The following is a 17,654-nucleotide window of genomic DNA, read 5'->3' on the forward strand; positions in this document are numbered from 1 at the left end:
CTCTGGGGCGGTATTTCATTGGATAAAAAAAACGTTCCTGTTTTAAGCGCGATATTTTGTCACGAAAAGATGCTCGACTATGCATATAATTGACAGCTTTGGAAAGACACAACTCTGACGTCTCCAAAACTGCAAAGATATTGTCTGTGAGTGCCACAGAACTGATGCTACAGGCGAAACCAAGATGGAATTTCAAACAGGAAGTGCCCCAGATTTTGAAGGTGCGGTGTTTCAATGACTCCTTATATGGCTGTGTATGGGCCACGAATGAGCTTACACTTTCCGTCGTTTCCCCAAGGCGTCTGCAGCATTGTGAACGTATTTGTAGGCATATCATTGGAAGATTGACCATAAGAGACTACATTTACCAGGTGGTCGCTTGGTGTCCTCCGTCGCAATTATTGCGTAATCTCCAGCTGCAGTACTTTTCCGTTTGCTACTGAGGAGAAACCCAACTGCCACGAATGATTTATCATCGAATAGATGTGTGAAAAACACCTTGAGGATTGATTCTAAACGTTTGCCATGTTTCTGTCGATATTATGGAGTTAATTTGGAAAAAAGTTTGGCGTTGTAATGACAGAATTTTTTTTTTTGTTAGCCAAACGTGAACAAAACGGAGCGATTTCTCCTACACAAATAATATTTTTGGAAAAAATGAACATTTGCTATCTAACAGAATCTCCTCATTGAAAACATCCAAAGTTCTTCAAAGGTCAATTATTTTATTTGAATGATTTTCTTGTTTTTGTGAAAATGTTGCCTGCTGAATGCTAGGCTTAATGCTATGCTATAGCTATCAATACTCTTACACAAATGCTTGTGTAGCTATGGTTGAAAAGCATATTTTGAAAATCTGAGATGACAGTGTTGTTAACAAAAGGCTAATCTTGTGAGTGAATATATTTTTCATTTCATTTGCGATTTTCATGAATAGTTAACGTTGCGTTATGGTAATGAGCTTGAGGCTATGATTACACTCCTGGATACGGGATTGCTCGTCGCAAGAAGTTAAAGAACTCCCTCTGTGTTCTGTTAGACAAGTAACTCGTTATCCACATTATAGCATTATACGAGTTCCCATCCTGACAGACACCTCGTTAAGTTCGCTGATGACACTGCCTTGATCAGCATGTGCATGATGATGAGGAACATCATGGCTCGGTCCTAGATTACTTTGTAGAGTGGTGTGAGGAATCATACTTGGTCCTCAACACCAACAAGACCAAAGAGATGTGCATAGACTTCAGGAAGTGTACAACACCTGCCTCTGCAACATCTATCAGAGGTAAGAATATAGAGATTTTGGAGGAATACAAATACCTGGGTGTCCTTTTGGACAGTAAGCTTCAGTGGAGTAAATGTACAGACCTGATCTACAAAAAGAGCCAACAGACTGTACTTTCTCAAAAAGCTGGGATCTTTTAATGTAGACTGTACTATACTGACTCTGTTTTGAGAGTATTTTAACTTTTTGTATTGTTTGTTGGTTTGGCAATGCCACTGTCAGCCAGAGAAATATGTTGAGAAGGATTATCACCACAGCAAGCAAGGTACTGGGAGTTTACCAGACAGGCCCGGATGAGATCTTTAAGGCCAGAGCCCTCCGCAAGGCTCACAAATTCATTTTAGCCCCAAGCCACCCCCTGTACCCAGACTTTGAACTACTCCCCTCTTGGTGCAGGTATAGGGCACCCCTCAGCAGGAAAAACAGAACTAGACAATAATTTGTGCCAGGTGTGATATCCCTCCTAAATAGCTCGGGCTAATGTTCCTATCGACTCAGTAAGGCCAGCAGGCTTGTCTTTAAAAAAGAAAATAAGTTTTATTGGTATGTAACTTATGAAAGTAGTAATGTCAAATTTGTATTTAAACACCACTTTAAACATGTACATGACACTGCAACAAAATTTCCCCATGGGCACAATAGTCAGTAAGTAAGCAGGGGATGGAAAGCCATAACACAAGTTTTTTGTGCAGAAGACTATGATCAATAATGTCAAAAGCTGCGCTGAAGTCTGACAAGACAGCCCCACAATCATTTTATCATCAATTTCTCTCAGCCAAGCATCAGTATTTTGTGTAAGTGCTGTGCTTGTTGAGTGTCCTTCCCTATAAGCATCCTGAAATTCTGTTGTCAATTTGTTTACTGTGAAATAGCATTGTATCTGCTCAAAAAAAATAATCCAGAAGTTTACTAAGGGTTGGTAACAGGCTGATTGGTCGGCTACTTGAGCCAGTAAAGCAGGCTTTATATTATTGGGTAGCGGAATGACTTTAGCTTCCCTCCACGCTCTCTAGTAGGCTTAAATTGAAGATGTGGTAAATAGGCGTGGCAATATCATCTGCTATTATCCTCAGTAATTTTCCATCCAGATTGTCAGACCACGGTGGCTTGTCATTGTTGATAAGCAACAATCATTTGTTCACCTCTTCCACACTTCAAAAGTACAAATCTGTCATAATTTGGTCAGATATACTTGGATGTGTAGTGTCAGTGTTTGTTGCTGGCATGTCATCCCTAAGTTAGCTTATCTTCCCAATGAAAAAGTCATTAAAAGTAGTTTGCAATATCAGTGGGCTTTGTGATGAATGAGCCATCTTATTCAATGAATGAAGGAGCCAAGTTGGCTTTTTTCCCCCAAAATTTAATTTAAGGTGCCCCAAAGATTTTTACTATCATTCTTTATATAATTTATCATCTTTGTTTCATAGTGTAGTTTCTTTTCCTTTAGTTCAGTCACATGCTTTCTTAATTTGCAGTACTATTGCCAATCAGTTGGGCTGCCAGACTTATTTGCCATACCTTTTGCCTCATCCCTCTCAACCATCCAATTTATCAATTCCTCATCAATCCAAGGGGATTTAACAGTTTTTACAGTCATTTTCATATTGGGTGAGTGCTTATTAGTAACTGGAATAAGTCGGTTCATAAATGCATCAACTGCAGCGTCTGGTTGCTCCTCATTACACACCACAGACCAGCAAATATTCTTTACATCAACAACATATGAATCACTACAAAACGTATTGTATGACCTCTTATACACTATATTAGGCCCAGCCTTTGGAACTTTGGTTTTCCTAGATATGGCCATTATATTGTGATCACTACATCCTGTAGATTTGGATACTGTTTTAAAGCAAATTTCTGCAGTGTTAGTAAAGATGTGATCGATACATGTAGATGATTTAATTCCTGTGCTGTTTGTAACTACCCTGATAGGTTGACTGACAACCTGATCCAGGTTGCAGGCACTGGTTACAGCTTGAAGTTTTTTCCTGAGTGGGCAGCTTGATGATAGCCAGTCAATATTTAAATCAGCCAGAAAATATACTTCTCTGTTGATATCACATACATTATCAAGCATTTCACACACATATTATCCAGATACTGACTGTTAGCACTTGGTGGTCTATAGCAGCTTCCCACAAGAATGGGCTTTAGGTGACGCAGATGAACCTGTAGCCATATTACTTCAACAGTATTTAACATGAGATCTTCTCTAAGCTTTACAGGAATGTGGTTCTGAATATAGGCCGCAACACCACCTCCGTTGGCATTTGTCTATTCGGTAGATGTTATAACCATGTATTGCTACCACTATCATCAAAGGTATTATCTAAGTGTGTTTCTGCGATAGTCAGAATATGAATGCCATCTGTTACAAGCAAGTTATTGACTTCATGGACAATGTTTCTTAGGCTACATATGTTAATATGGGCTGTTTCTAGCACTTTTCTGGTTTGCTTGATTGTTTTTCATGCTTTACTGGGAAGCTTAGAGGTAGACTTGATAGTGCAGGGTGAGTTGCATAAAGTGGTCTTTCTACTATTGCACACCGCCTCAGTGCTAACAGTGTAATTCTGGTTTATAGGCTCATGATTACTGCTTACAATAGCTGTAGGATAAACAGATGTATTCGGTGCAATTAGGGGTACATAAATTAAATTACTTACATTGTGTTTGCCAATGCCCCTAAGATCATGTACATTTGATGCAGCATTATGACGACTCATTGTCACAATAGTAGGGACTGGTCTTGGATCATATACCAGTCATTGTTTCAACGCAGCCTTAAAATGCGTGGACAGAGTCCAGGAGCCAAGATGATTTGGATAGACTCCATCATTCCTGTAGAGTATCTTCTGTTTCCAGAAGGTGTCAAAGTTATCAATAAAAGTGACTCCAGCAGAGCAACAGTAGTCTTTTAGCCAGGCAGCCTCACCAGTCTGGTGAGGCTGGGAGCTCCGAGGATCTGAACCAGAGGTAGAAGCCACCGGAGAGGGAGACAGAACCAAGGACGAAGGCGCCGGAACCTCTGGATCCAGGGCGGCAATGCCGTTTTGGTCTGTGTGCATACATTTTCATATTTATTCTTACTGGTCCCCCATGGGTATCGAACCCACAAACCTGGTGTTGAAAGTGCCATGCTCTACCAACTGTGCCACATACTCATATCGTTGCAGCCACTCCAAAAATGAAAAAGCTAATGTAGAAAAGATAATGGATCTACATTTTTTTATTTATTTTTTAAATATGATTATTTGAGAACTAACAAATCACAAAAATAAAAACTTGACAGTCGGGGAGAATCTAAAATTCAAGAAATGGCATGGCATGGGACACTCATTGATTTTTTAAATAATGTTTGAGCCACTCAGATAACATAAGAACACAGTGTAAGCCATGGCAAAATGTGTAGAACTGCAGAAAATGTATTTTAAAGCTGCACATTTTCTCTCAGCCCCATGGCAAAAGGTGTAGAAAAGCAGTAAATAAGCTTTAAAACTGATTTTTTTTTCTTTCAGCCCCATGCCAGAATGTGTAAAAATGCAGGGAACTAGCTTTAAAACTGAAATGTTCTCTCTCCCATGGCAAAATGTGTAGAATATAAGGAAAAATATTGTCTCTGCGGACAAGAGGACAAACTAACATATTCTGTCGGTGTATGCGTTTTCTACCAATCTGTCGCATCTATGGTTTTTCTATGTCTTCAAGCTGCTTACTCAGGGTAGTCTTGACCTGCTGATGACCATTAAAACCTCTTGAATCTAGGGGGCAGTATTTTCATTTTTCCCATTACTTTCCCAAACAACTATCATTTTGACCACTAAACAAACAGTTACACAAACATAGTTTGGCATAAAATCTTCCTCTACTTCCCTGCTTCTCAAGGGCAGAAACGCTTTTAAAATTGGGTCTACCGTTCGAGGGAGAGCGATTTAAAGAATCCTCTTGAATAGTGGATGCAGGTTGACATTGTTTAGCGAATTCGAATCAAAACATTAAATTAAAAGGACTGTATTAGGACTGTATTATCCTCAAATCTACCATTCATCCATGTCCAACATTTATAAATTAATGTAACACTTTCTTAATCAGCTTCCTAAATCTAATACTTGTTTTTTTTTTTATCATAAAAAAACAAGAGTGAATAATGAATAAATATATAAAAGTAATCATCCAAGGCTGCCATCTCTGCGCCTTGGAAACCACAGAATCAAACCACGTGTCTCCTTCAGCAGAGGGGCCTTCCTGTTTACCAACAACGAAATGAAACATTCAAACAAAATAACACCCTCCCTACAATCAAACATGGGGGAGGTTCGATAATGCTGTGGGATTACTTTGCTGCATCAGGTACTGGGGGCCTTGAACGTGTGCAAGACATCATGAAATCAACAGATTATCAAGGTGTTTTGAAGTGCAATGTTCAACCCAGTGTCCAACTGTGCATCTGTTGTAGGTTGGAAGTCTTCCAGCAGGACAACGACCCCAAACATCAAAAGCAACCTGGAATGGTTCGAGAAGAAAACTCTGGAATGGCCAGTGAAGAGTCGAGATCTGAATCACATCCATAACTATGGCAAGAGCTGGAAACAGCCGTTGGTGGAAGGCACCCCGCAAACATTTAAGTATTAGAGCAATGTGCTACTAAAGAGTGGGCCAAATTGCCAGTAAGAAAGTGTTGCAAATGATTTTGTCTGCAGTTATCTTGGCCAAAGGCTGTGCAAACAAGTACTAGCTCCGGGGTGCCAATCATTTTGTCCATGCCATTTGTTTTTATTAAAGTAGACCAAAATAAAATTGGTTCTGCTAGTACAGTGCCTTCAGAAGGTATTCATACCCCTCAACTTATTTCACATTTTGTGCTACAGCCTGAATAAAAAGTTTGAAATATATTTTTGTCTCACCCATTTATACACAATACCCCATAACGACAAAGCGAAAACATGTTTTTAGAAATTGTTGCAAATTTATTGAAAATGAAACACAGAAATATCTAATTTAAATAAGTATTTGAACCCCTGAGTCAATACACCCGGCACAGCCAGAAGAGGACTGGCCACCCCACATAGCCTGGTTCCTCTCTAGGTTTCTTCCTAGGTTTTGGCCTTTCTTGGGAGTTTTTCCTAGCCACTGTGCTTCTACACCTGCATTGCTTGCTGTTTGGGGTTTTAGGCTGTGTTTCTGTACAGCACTTTGAGATATAAGCTGATGTACGAAGGGCTATATAAATACATTTGATTTGAAAACATGTTAGAATTACCTGTGAGTCTTCCTGGGTGAGTCTAAGAGCTTTGCACACCTGGATTGTACAATATCTGTCTATTATACATTTTGTTTTAATTCTTCAAGCTCTGTCAAGGTGGTTGTTGATCATTGCGAGACAACCCTTTTCAAGTCTTGCCATACATTTTCAAGTAAATTTAAGTCAAAACTGTAACTTGGCCACTCAGGAACATTCACTGTCTTCTTGGTAAGCAACTCCAGTGAATATTTGGCCTTGTGTCTTAGGTTATTGTCCTGCTAAAAGGTTAATTCATCTCCTAGTGTCTGGTGGAAAGCAGACAACCAGGTTTCCTGTAGGATTTTGCCTTTGCTTAGCTCCATTCCATTTCTTTTTTAGTCTTACTCCCCAGTCCTTAACGATTACAAGCATACCCATAACATGATGAGATATGCCACTATGCTTGAAAATATGGAGAGTGGTACTCAGTTATGTGTTGTATCAGATTTGCTCCAGACTTTGGACAAAAAGTTAATTGCTTTGCCACATTTTTTTGCATTATTACTTTAGTGCCTTGTTGCAAACAAGCATGTTTTCAAATATTTGTATTCTGTACAGGCTTCCTTCTTTTCACACTGTCATTTAGGTTAGTAATTGTGGAGTAACTACAATGTTGTTGATCCATCTTCAGTTTTCTCCTATCACAGCCATTAAACTCTAACTGTTTGAAAGTCACCTTTGGCCTCATGTTGAAATCCCTGAGCGGTTTCCTTCCTCTCCGGCAACTGAGTTAGGAAGGACGCCTGTATCTTTGTAGTGACTGGGTGTATTGATACCCCATCCAAAGTATAATTAATAACTTTACCATGCTCAAAGGGATGTTCAATGTCTGCTTTTGTTTTTTTCTTTTACATTTACCTATCAACCTATAGATGGCCCTTTTTCGAGGGACTGGAAAACCTCCCTTGTCTTTGTGGTTGAATCTGTGTCTGAAATTCACTACTCGACTGATGGACATTACAGATAATTGTTTGTGTGGGGTACAGAGATGAGGTAGTCATTCAGAAAGTATATTAAACACTATTATTGCACACAGAGTAAGTCCATGCAACATATTACGTGACTTGTTAAGCAAATGTTTACTCCTGAACTTATTTAAGCTTACCATAAGAAAGGGTTTGAATACTTAATGACTCAAGACATTTCAGCTTTTCATTTCATAATAATTTGTAAACATTTCGAAAAACAATTCCACTTTGACATTATGGGGTATTGTTTATAGGCCAGGGACATTTTTTCTCTCCCAATTTAATCCATTTCAAAATGTGGAAATGTCAAGAGGTGTGAATACTTTCTGAAGCAACCATACATTAAAACATGAAAGATAATGAAAATAGATGCAACAAACAAGAGTCAGTCACCTGCATTTGTGGCAAAAGCGCACCAGTTCATCCTGTTGAACGCGGTCTGCCAAGAACTGGGGTCGACAAAGGGGCAGACGGGTCTTGGAGAGTAACTCAGGGAGCCGAGGTTCCCGCTCCTCACGTTCATGCCGCACCCACGCAAGAACTGCTTCAAACACCTAGAATGAGGGGACACAGAATGTCAGAGGGATTAGGAAAAAGCTTAGGAATTCAAATCCAGTCATGTTAGACGTTGTTTACCACAGCACAGTTTTATCACAGGCGAACGATTTTGAATTCATCACTGCATTCTCTATCAGAAAGTGGGCTGGCCCTCATTGATATCGCGTAGGTCAAAACATTGGTCTGATCATTTATAAAGCTCTTGCGCAAAAACTCCTGCATTACCTTAAATCATTACTAACCTATACAAGTATGAGATACCATACCCGCTCACAGGGATGGCTTTTTGTTTCTTTGCATATCACTTTTGGAACAATCTTCAGAATACCCTACAGTTCGATGCATTGGTGCCATTCGGGCAGTTCAGAGACTTAGTCGAAATCCTCTTTAGAGAGGAATGTGCATGTTTTTTCACAATGTTTTTGCATTTTGAAGTTTCCTGTGCTCCCGCTTTGAAGTATCTAACTTTAAATTAGTAATTGTTGCTGGTCTTGTGATGCAGGGCTCCATTGCAAAAGAGACCTTTGTCTCAATGGGACTCCCTTAAATAAAAGGTTACAGTGGGGCAAAAAAGTATTTTGCCACTGCCGAGAAGCAGTGGCAAAACGGCGAGAAGCAGTGGCAAAACGCCGAAAAGCAGTGGCAAAACGCAGAGAAGCAGTGGCAAAACGCCGAGAAGCAGTGGCAAAACTCAGAGAAGCAGTGGCAAAACTCAGAGAAGCAGTGGCAAAACTCAGAGAAGCAGTGGCAAAACTCAGAGAAGCAGTGGCAAAACTCAGAGAAGCAGTGGCAAAACAGAGAAGCAGTGGCAAAACACCGAGAAGCAGTGGCAAAACGCAGAGAAGCAGTGGCAAAACTCAGAGAAGCAGTGGCAAAACACAGAGAAGCAGTGGCAAAACACCGAGAAGCAGTGGCAAAACACCGAGAAGCCGAGAAGCAGTGGCAAAACGCAGAGAAGCAGTGGCAAAACACAGAGAAGCAGTGGCAAAACACAGAGAAGCAGTGGCAAAACACAGAGAAGCAGTGGCAAAACAAAAGTGGCAAAACTCAGAGAAGCAGTGGCAAAACTCAGAGAAGCAGTGGCAAAACTCAGAGAAGCAGTGGCAAAACTCAGAGAAGCAGTGGCAAAACTCAGAGAAGCAGTGGCAAAACTCAGAGAAGCAGTGGCAAAACTGGCAGAAAGCAGTGGCAAAACAGAGAAGCAGTGGCGAAAACAGTGGCAAAGAGAAGCAGTGGCAAAATACCGAGAAGCAGTGGCAAAACGCAGAGAAGCAGTGGCAAAACACAGAGAAGCAGTGGCAAAACACAGAAGCAGTGGCAAAACACAGAGAAGCAGTGGCAAAACACCGAGAAGCAGTGGCAAAACGCAGAGAAGCAGTGGCTATTCTCTCAAAGGTGAACATCATATCACCTGTGTGCAGAACAAACTTATGTGGAATTAAGCATCCTTGAGGTCAACAGTAGTGAAATACTCGTTTGGCCGAATAGAATCTAACAACATGCGATGCGTTAGCATTCAAAATCCGTAGACCCTCAGACCATAAATCTAGGACGGGGCGTACCCCTCCCCCTGAAGAAGCCTTGGTGAGCTTCCTCCTTAGGAACCACTCCCTTGGCCAACCTCATCTTTGAGGGCACGGCCCCTTCACCCTGTGCAGTGGACTGCACTACTCCCATGAAACGCAGGACCCAGGGGGAGACTTCTGTGAAGAGCAGGGGAACAGATAGGTGGGGCAACTGCGCATTTGGGCAACCTGCATCATGGAAGGGACAGGGGACCTGTCAGGCCTGTGGCCAGACAAGGTTGGCCTTGAGAGGTTGATGGTTAAAAAGGCTAAAATGTGGAACCATCACCCTCTGCCCCTGGGCATGGATATGATGGGAACTCTTTAAAGAACTAAACTGGGGTAACAGTGGTTTTTGACCCACCCCAAAGAGGGCTATAGGTCTTGAGGTGGGGGGCTCTGAACTATCCCAACAACTCCATGCCATTCATATCCAAGTGGGCGTAGCCTGGCACTGGTGACGTCAGTGGCTCATCCCAAACAATTTCAATTGGGTTGAGGTTGGTTGATTGTGAAGGCCAGGTCATCTGACGCAGCACTCCATCACTCTCCTTCTTGGTCAAATAGCCCTTACACAGCCTGGAGGTGTGTTGGGTCATTGCCCTGTTGAAAAGCAAATGATCATCCCACTAAACCCAAACCAGATGGGATGGCGTATCACCGCAGAATGCTGTGGTAGCCATGCTGGTAAAGTGTGTCTTGAATTCTAAATAAATCACTGACAGTGTCACCAGCAAAGCACCACAACACCACTTCCTCCATGCTTCACGGTGGGAACCACACACACGGAGCTCATCCGTCCACCGACTCTGCGTCTCACAAAGACACGGCAGTTGGAACAAAAAATCTCAAAGGACAGATTTCCATGAAGGCCTGAGACACAGTCTCCTCTGAACAGTTGGTGTTGAGATGTGTCTGTCACGAACTCTGAAGCATTTATTTGGGCTACAATTTCTGAGGCTGGTAACTCGAATGAACTTACCCTCTGCAGCAAAGGTAACTCTGGGTCTTCCTTTCCTGTGGCGGTCCTCATGAGAGACATCATAGCGCTTGATCAAAACGCTTGATAGTTTTTGCAACTGCACTTGAAACTTTCAAAGACCTTGACATTTTACAGATTGACTGACCTTCATGTCTTAAAATAATGGACTGTCATTTCGTTTTGCTTATTTGAGCTGGCCTTCTACCAAAAGGGGCTATCTTCTGTACCTTGTCACAACAACTTATTGGCTCAAACACATTAAACAGTAAAGAAATTCCACAAATGAACTTTTAACAAGGCACACCTGTTAATTTAAATGCATTCCAGGTGACTACCTTATGAAGCTGCTTGAGAGAATGTCAAGAGTGTGCAAAGCTGTCAAAGGCAAAGGGTGGCTACATTGAAGAACCTCAAATATAAAATATATTGATATTTAACACTTTTTTTTGGTTACTACATGATTATTTCATAGTTTTGATGTCTTCACTATTATTCTACAATGTAGAAAATAGTCCAAATAAAGAAAAATCCTTGAATGAGTAGGTGTGTCCAAACTTTTGACTGGTACTGTAGGTGTGGGAGACGTAGAATACTCGGGATTGAGTTTGGAGGCAGCGCGTCTGATTGGTTTGAAGAAGGGGAGATCAGCCATTGACTCCTGTCCTCCCTTCTCAGTTTGGCTGGGCAGCATAAGCTGAGCAGAGGAGATGAACTCTTCCTCAGGGGCATAATACCTCCCATGGTCAGAGAGCGCGCTGCCTGATGCAGCAAGAGACATGCAGTCATCCTCACTTCGTGATTCATCTTTAAGGTCCGCCCCCCGGGACAGATAGGCGTCCTCCGAATATGCTGGGAGCTTGAGGTGAAGATGGCTGTCCCTCTTCTGAGACTTTGTTTGCAACGTCTTCCTCGAGCAAGAACGAGGCCTACCATGCTCTACACCGGGTCCCAGCTGAACACAATGTGAATCAGACTGGGACACGAAATGGCCGCAACTGCAGGGGAAAGCCTTGCTAGGCTTCCGCTGCTTTCCCTCCCCCTGCCATGACGGCTAGCTACTCCACACTGCTACTCAACGGGGAAGCAGGGCAAGATACGGGTGACGTTAGCTGGAAGCCAGGTAATCAGACACAGGTCAGGTAAGCAGAAATAGCTTAAGCTACATTATTTCTCTCATTACCGCGTCCCCTATTTGAAGAATGGTCGAATGACTGTAGCAGCAGGGTTTGTGACGTTATGGGAATATTTTGGGAAAAGTGAGAGAAAACCCCTCCGACTTGGTTTGAATGGATTTGTGCATCGAAATAGAAACTGTATTAAAAAAAAAATGCAGAAAAGTCAACAGACAAGGTAGACACTGACTCCATTAATGTGCCAATCCAAAAATGTGACAGATCCTCTCCGATCTGGCATTTCATAATTAGTTGATTAATATTTAAGTAATAACCTGAATAATAATAATGAAATGCCATGATAAAGAAGTGTAATGGCTCGTTTCAAATAGGTTTTTATTAAGAAGCATATCCATGTAAACACGTGTACATTAATTTGGCTCCCTAATTTACAGAGGCTACTGGTAGGCTTATTGATGCTTATCTGCAGATAAACTATAAAAAAAAAATCGATGAAGATGGCGAATCATCACTGCAAGAACAATAGGTAATGAGAGCCTCATTCTGGTCCAAAAATGATAATTAGGGCCATCACAGAATCCAGGCATCAACAATATTCAAAAAATGTATTGATCTTAGCAGGGAATCAACTAAATGTGTGTGTGCCTCCTCCACTTATGGGGTAATGCTGTAATGATTTAGTTGTACTCTTGGATTGAGCAAACCTTCCCGTACAATTCTGATAACTCCATGAAGGACATAACTCTACCATTCTAATTTACAATATGATTTAGGAATAAAATACAATTTTCAAACACCTTTCCCATAAATACAGGTATTTTATCAACCAGCACATTTGAGTTCAGCCATAATAATTTGTTCCATCTTTTCAGGGGGATGAAATTGAAATTGTAGCCAGCTCTGCAATGCTTGTTTGAAAAAGTATCATTTTCAATTAATCCGAAAATGAGACATGGCAATGGATGAGCTTGTTTTAGTAATCTACTTGAGAACCATTTAGGGTTCAAGTAAGATGTTTGAATAAGTAAAGGTTTTAGAGGTTTAGTGCTTATATATTTTATAATCTCAACCCACCAAATTAATATTCATTATATCTCTGAAGCCCACTTACATTTTTTACATCAATCTTCAACTGTATCACTAGCCACTTTAAACAATGCCACTTAATATGGTTTACATACCCGACATTACTCATCTCATATGTATGTGTATATACTGAACTCTATATCATCTGCTGCATCTTTATGTAATGCATGTATCACTAGCCACTTTAAACTATGCCACTTTGTTAACATACCCTACATTACTCATCTCATATGTATATACTGTACTCTACTGCATCTGGCCTATGCCGTTCTGTACCATCACTCATTCATATATCTTTATGTACATATTCTTTATCCCTTTACACTTGTGTCGATAAGGTAGTAGTTGTGGAATTGTTAGGTTAGATTACTTGTTGGTTATTACTTCATAGTCGAAACTAGAAGCACAAGCATTTCGCTACACTTGCATTAACATCTGCCAACCATGTGTATGTGAGCAGTAACATTTGATTTGGTATTTTCCAACAACAAACCATGGGTGACCAAAGAATTGAAAGTGGTGCTAAATAATAAGAAAGTGTGTTCGCCTCCGGGAGTCCACTGGAAAGAAAAGAGGTACAGAGAGAGGTGGACAAAGAGATAAAAAAGGCATGTTGTCAGTACAAGGATAAGGTGCAACAGATAATGTCACAGGGAGACTCTCGGTCTGCCTGGTTGGGAATTAAGAATATGGCAAACTCACCATTCTAAGGGAGGAAACGTATCGATCCCTGCCTGGATAAGAGGGTGTGCCTCTCTTCAGTTAACTTCTTGGATATAGGGGGCGCTCTTTTAATTTATGGATAAAAAAACGTTCCCGTTTTAAACAAGATATTTTGTCACGAAAAGCTCGACTATGCATATAATTGACAGCTTTGGAAAGAAAACACTGACGTTTCCAAAACTGCAAAGATATTGTCTGTAAGTGCCACAGAACTAATGCTACAGGCGAAACCAAGATGAAATTTCATACAGGAAGTGCCCCAGATTTTGAATGCGCTGTGTTCCAATGTCTCCTTATATGGCTGTGTATGGGTCACTAATGAGCTTAGACTTTGTCATTTCCCCAAGGTGTCGACAGCATTGTGACGTACTTGTAGGCAAATCATTGGAAGATTGACCATAAGGGACTACATCTACCAGGTGGCCGCTTGGTGTCCTCCGTTGCAATTATTGTGTAATCTCCAGCTGCATGTATTTTTCGTTTGCTTCGAGGAGAAACACAGCTGCCACGAATGATTTATCATCGAATAGATATGTGAAAAACACCTTGAGGATTGATTCTAAACAACGTTTGCCATGTTTGTCGATATTATGGAGTTAATTTGGTAAGAAGTTCGGCGTTGTAGAGACTGCATTTTTGGATTTATTTCTTAGCCAAACGTGATGAACAAAACGGAGCGATTTCTCCTACACAAATAATATTTTGGGAAAAACTGAACATTTGCGATCAAACAGAGTCTCCTCATTGAAAACATCCGAAGTTCTTCAAAGGTAAATTATTTTATTTGAATGCTTTTCTTGTTTTTGTGAAAATGTTGCCTGCTGAATGCTAGGCTTAATGCTATGCTAGGCTATCAATACTCTTACACAAATGCTTGTGTAGCTATGGTTGAAAAGCATATTTAGAAAATCTGAGATGAGTGTTGTAACAAAAGGCTAAGCTTGTGAATGAATATTTTTCTTTCATTTCATTTGCGATTTTCATGAATAGTTAACGTTGCGTTATGGTAATGAGCTTGAGGATATAATTACGCTCCCGGATACGGGATTGCTCGACGCTAGAGGTTAATGAACTAAACACATTTTTCACCCATTTTGAAACAGGGGTCGCCCCCGCTCTCCCGGCCTCTCTGGAGCAGGATGTCATCAATTAGGGGATCGTACAACGATTGTTCAAAAGCACTGAAGCATGAAAAAACCTGATAACATAAGTGGTCGTGTCTTGAAATACTGTTCCACTCGGCTGAGCGGTGTCTTCTGCTCTCTCTTTCAGCGGTCCCTGAATACATTGGAAACAATCTATTGATTTACCAGTCCCAAAAACCTCTCATCCATCTGCATCAAATGATTACAGACCTGTCGCTCTTACCTCTCTCATGAATAAATCTCTTGAAAAAAATCATCAAGGCATACATCATCAACACCACCAGACACCTTCTTGACCCCCTCCAATCTGCATACCGGTCAGAGAGAGGGACAGATGATGCCATCCTTTCACTCTTATATCTGCTGTACATGCATTTAAAGGGCAGTAAAAACATGTGCGTATCATGTTTGCAGATTTCACCTCAGCATTTAACACAATTATTACGTTGGTCCTCGCAGACAGACAGAGGAGACTTCAGACTTGATGCTTATCACACGGATCACCAACTTCCTAACTGATAGGTCTCAGCAGGTACGAGTTGGCAACACACTGAGGTGCGCACTACTTCAGTTGGAACCCCACAGGGCAGTGTTCTTTCACCAATACTATACATACTGTATACAGACAGCTGCCGGAGTGGTTCCCAAGGCGCCACCTGATCAAATATGCTGAAAATACTGCTTAGGTCAGTCTTCTCAAAGCGGATAAGACTGAGCACGGACAGGCTCTGAATGACTTTACTATCTGGTGTTGTCATCCCATCTAATATTAAATACATAAAAACAAAGGACATGGAGATTGACTTTCGAAGGAACACTACCATGCACACACCATCACTGATAAAAGGTGAGCCCGTTGAAATAGTGGAGGAGTACAAATACCTTGGGCTAGTCATTGACAACAAGCTGTCCTGGGATCAGTGTACTGACACTATTTTTAAGAAAGGAAATACAGTCTGTTGGCCTACGGATACTGCACTCTTATAAATCATTAATTGAAAGCATTCTGTCCTACTGCTTGACCTGCTGGTTTGGGAATATCAAGGCGGCACAGAAAAATTGTTTTCTGAATACATGGAACTCTATTACACATTACACATTTAAAACACAGGGAAAAAACGCATTTACAGAACAGAGCAAACTGTGAAGCAACAAACATAGGCACAGACACATGCATACACACAATAACATACGCACTATACACACACACACACATACGTCTCAAGCTTCTTGGTTACAGCAGACTACCAATCCCCTCTTGCCTAAATTTGTTTTGTGCGCATTATATATATTTTTATTTATACACATACAGTATCAGCAAAAAGTTTGTAAACACCTACTCATTCAACAGTTTCTTTATTTGTACTATTTTCAACATTGTAGAATAATAGTAAAGACAGTAAAACTATGAAATAACATGTGGAGATCATCTGTTCACCTACTCTGAATTTTTGGTTGTGACCAAAAATTCCTTTCCTGTGACGGTCCTCATGAGAGCCAGTTTCATCATAGCGCTTGTTCGTTTTTGCGACTCCACATGAACAAACTTTCAAAGTTTTTTTTAAATGTTCTTAATTGACTGACTTTCATGTCTTAAAGTAATGATGGACTGTCGTTTCTCTTTGCTTATATGAGCTGTTCTTGTAAAAATATGAACTTGGTATTTTACCAAATAGGGATATCTTCTGTATACCACCCCTATCTTGTCACAACACAACTGATTGTCTCAAACGCATTGAGGAAAGAAATTCAACAAATTAACTTTTAACAAGGCACACCTGTTAATTGGAATGCATGGTTGAGAGAATGTTTTGAAATGTAATCTTTATTTAACTAGGCAAGTCAGTTAAGAACAAATTAAGAACAATGATGCCAAATCCGAGGGCGACGCTGGGCCAATTGTGCGCCGCGTTACGGGACTCCAAATCACAGCTTGGATTCGAACCAGGGACTGTAGTGGCGCCTCTAGCACTGAGATGCAGTGCCTTAGACCACCGTGCCACTCGGGAGAATGCCAAGAGTGTGCAAAGCTGTCATCAAGGCAAACACTTTTTCAGTTACTAAATGATTCCATATATGTTATTTCATTGTTTTGATGTCTACACTATTATTATACAATGTAGAAAATATTACAAATAAAAAAAACATAAATGAGTAAGTGTTAAAAAAACATTTGACTGGTACAGTATATACACACACAGAGTACCTTCGGAAAGTATTCAGACAACACATATATACTGCTCAAAAAAATAAAGGGAACACTAAAATAACACATCCTAGATCTGAATAAATGAAATATTCTTATGAAATACTTTTTTCTTTACATAGTTGAATGAGCTGACAACAAAATCACACGAAAATTATTGATGGAAATCTAATTTGTCAACCCATGGAGGTCTGGATTTGGAGTCATACTCAAAATTAAAGTGGAAAACCACACTACAGGCTGATCCAACTTTGATGTAATGTCCTTAAAACAAGTAAAAATGAGGCTCAGTAGTGTGTGTGGCCTCCACGTGCCTGTATGACCTCCCTACAACACCTGGGCATGCTCCTGATGAGGTGGCGGATGGTCTCCTGAGGCATCTCCTCCCAGACCTGGACTAAAGCATCCGCCGACTCCTGGACAGTCTGTGGTGCAACATGGCGTTGGTGGATGGAGCGAGACATGATGTCCCAGATGTGCTCAATTGGATTCGGGTCTGGGGAACGGGCGGGCCAGTCCATAGCAGTAATGCCTTCCTCTTGCAGGAACTGCTGACACACTCCAGCCACATGAGGTCTAGCATGGTCTTGCATTAGGAGGAACCCAGGGCCAAAGGCACCAGCATATGGTCTCACAAGGGGTCTGAGGATGTCATCTCGGTAACTAATGGCAGTCAGGCTACCTCTGGCGAGCACATGGAGGGCTGTGCGGCC

General features: G+C 41.0%; 1 protein-coding gene across 2 annotated transcripts in view; it reads right to left on the reverse strand.

The window, feature by feature from the left end:
- klhl18 (kelch-like family member 18) overlaps window positions 1-17,654 on the reverse strand; it is a 69,848-nt gene that overhangs the window by 21,725 nt on the left and 30,469 nt on the right. For both annotated transcript variants that reach the window (XM_065013320.1, XM_029642268.2), the window contains exon 5: window positions 7,937-8,097. In XM_065013320.1, coding sequence (XP_064869392.1) covers window positions 7,937-8,097 — 161 coding nt within the window. The remainder of the gene's footprint in view (window positions 1-7,936; window positions 8,098-17,654) is intronic.

Source organism: Oncorhynchus nerka, linkage group LG9b (genome assembly GCF_034236695.1).
Source record: "Oncorhynchus nerka isolate Pitt River linkage group LG9b, Oner_Uvic_2.0, whole genome shotgun sequence".
Classification (NCBI taxonomy): domain Eukaryota; kingdom Metazoa; phylum Chordata; class Actinopteri; order Salmoniformes; family Salmonidae; genus Oncorhynchus; species Oncorhynchus nerka.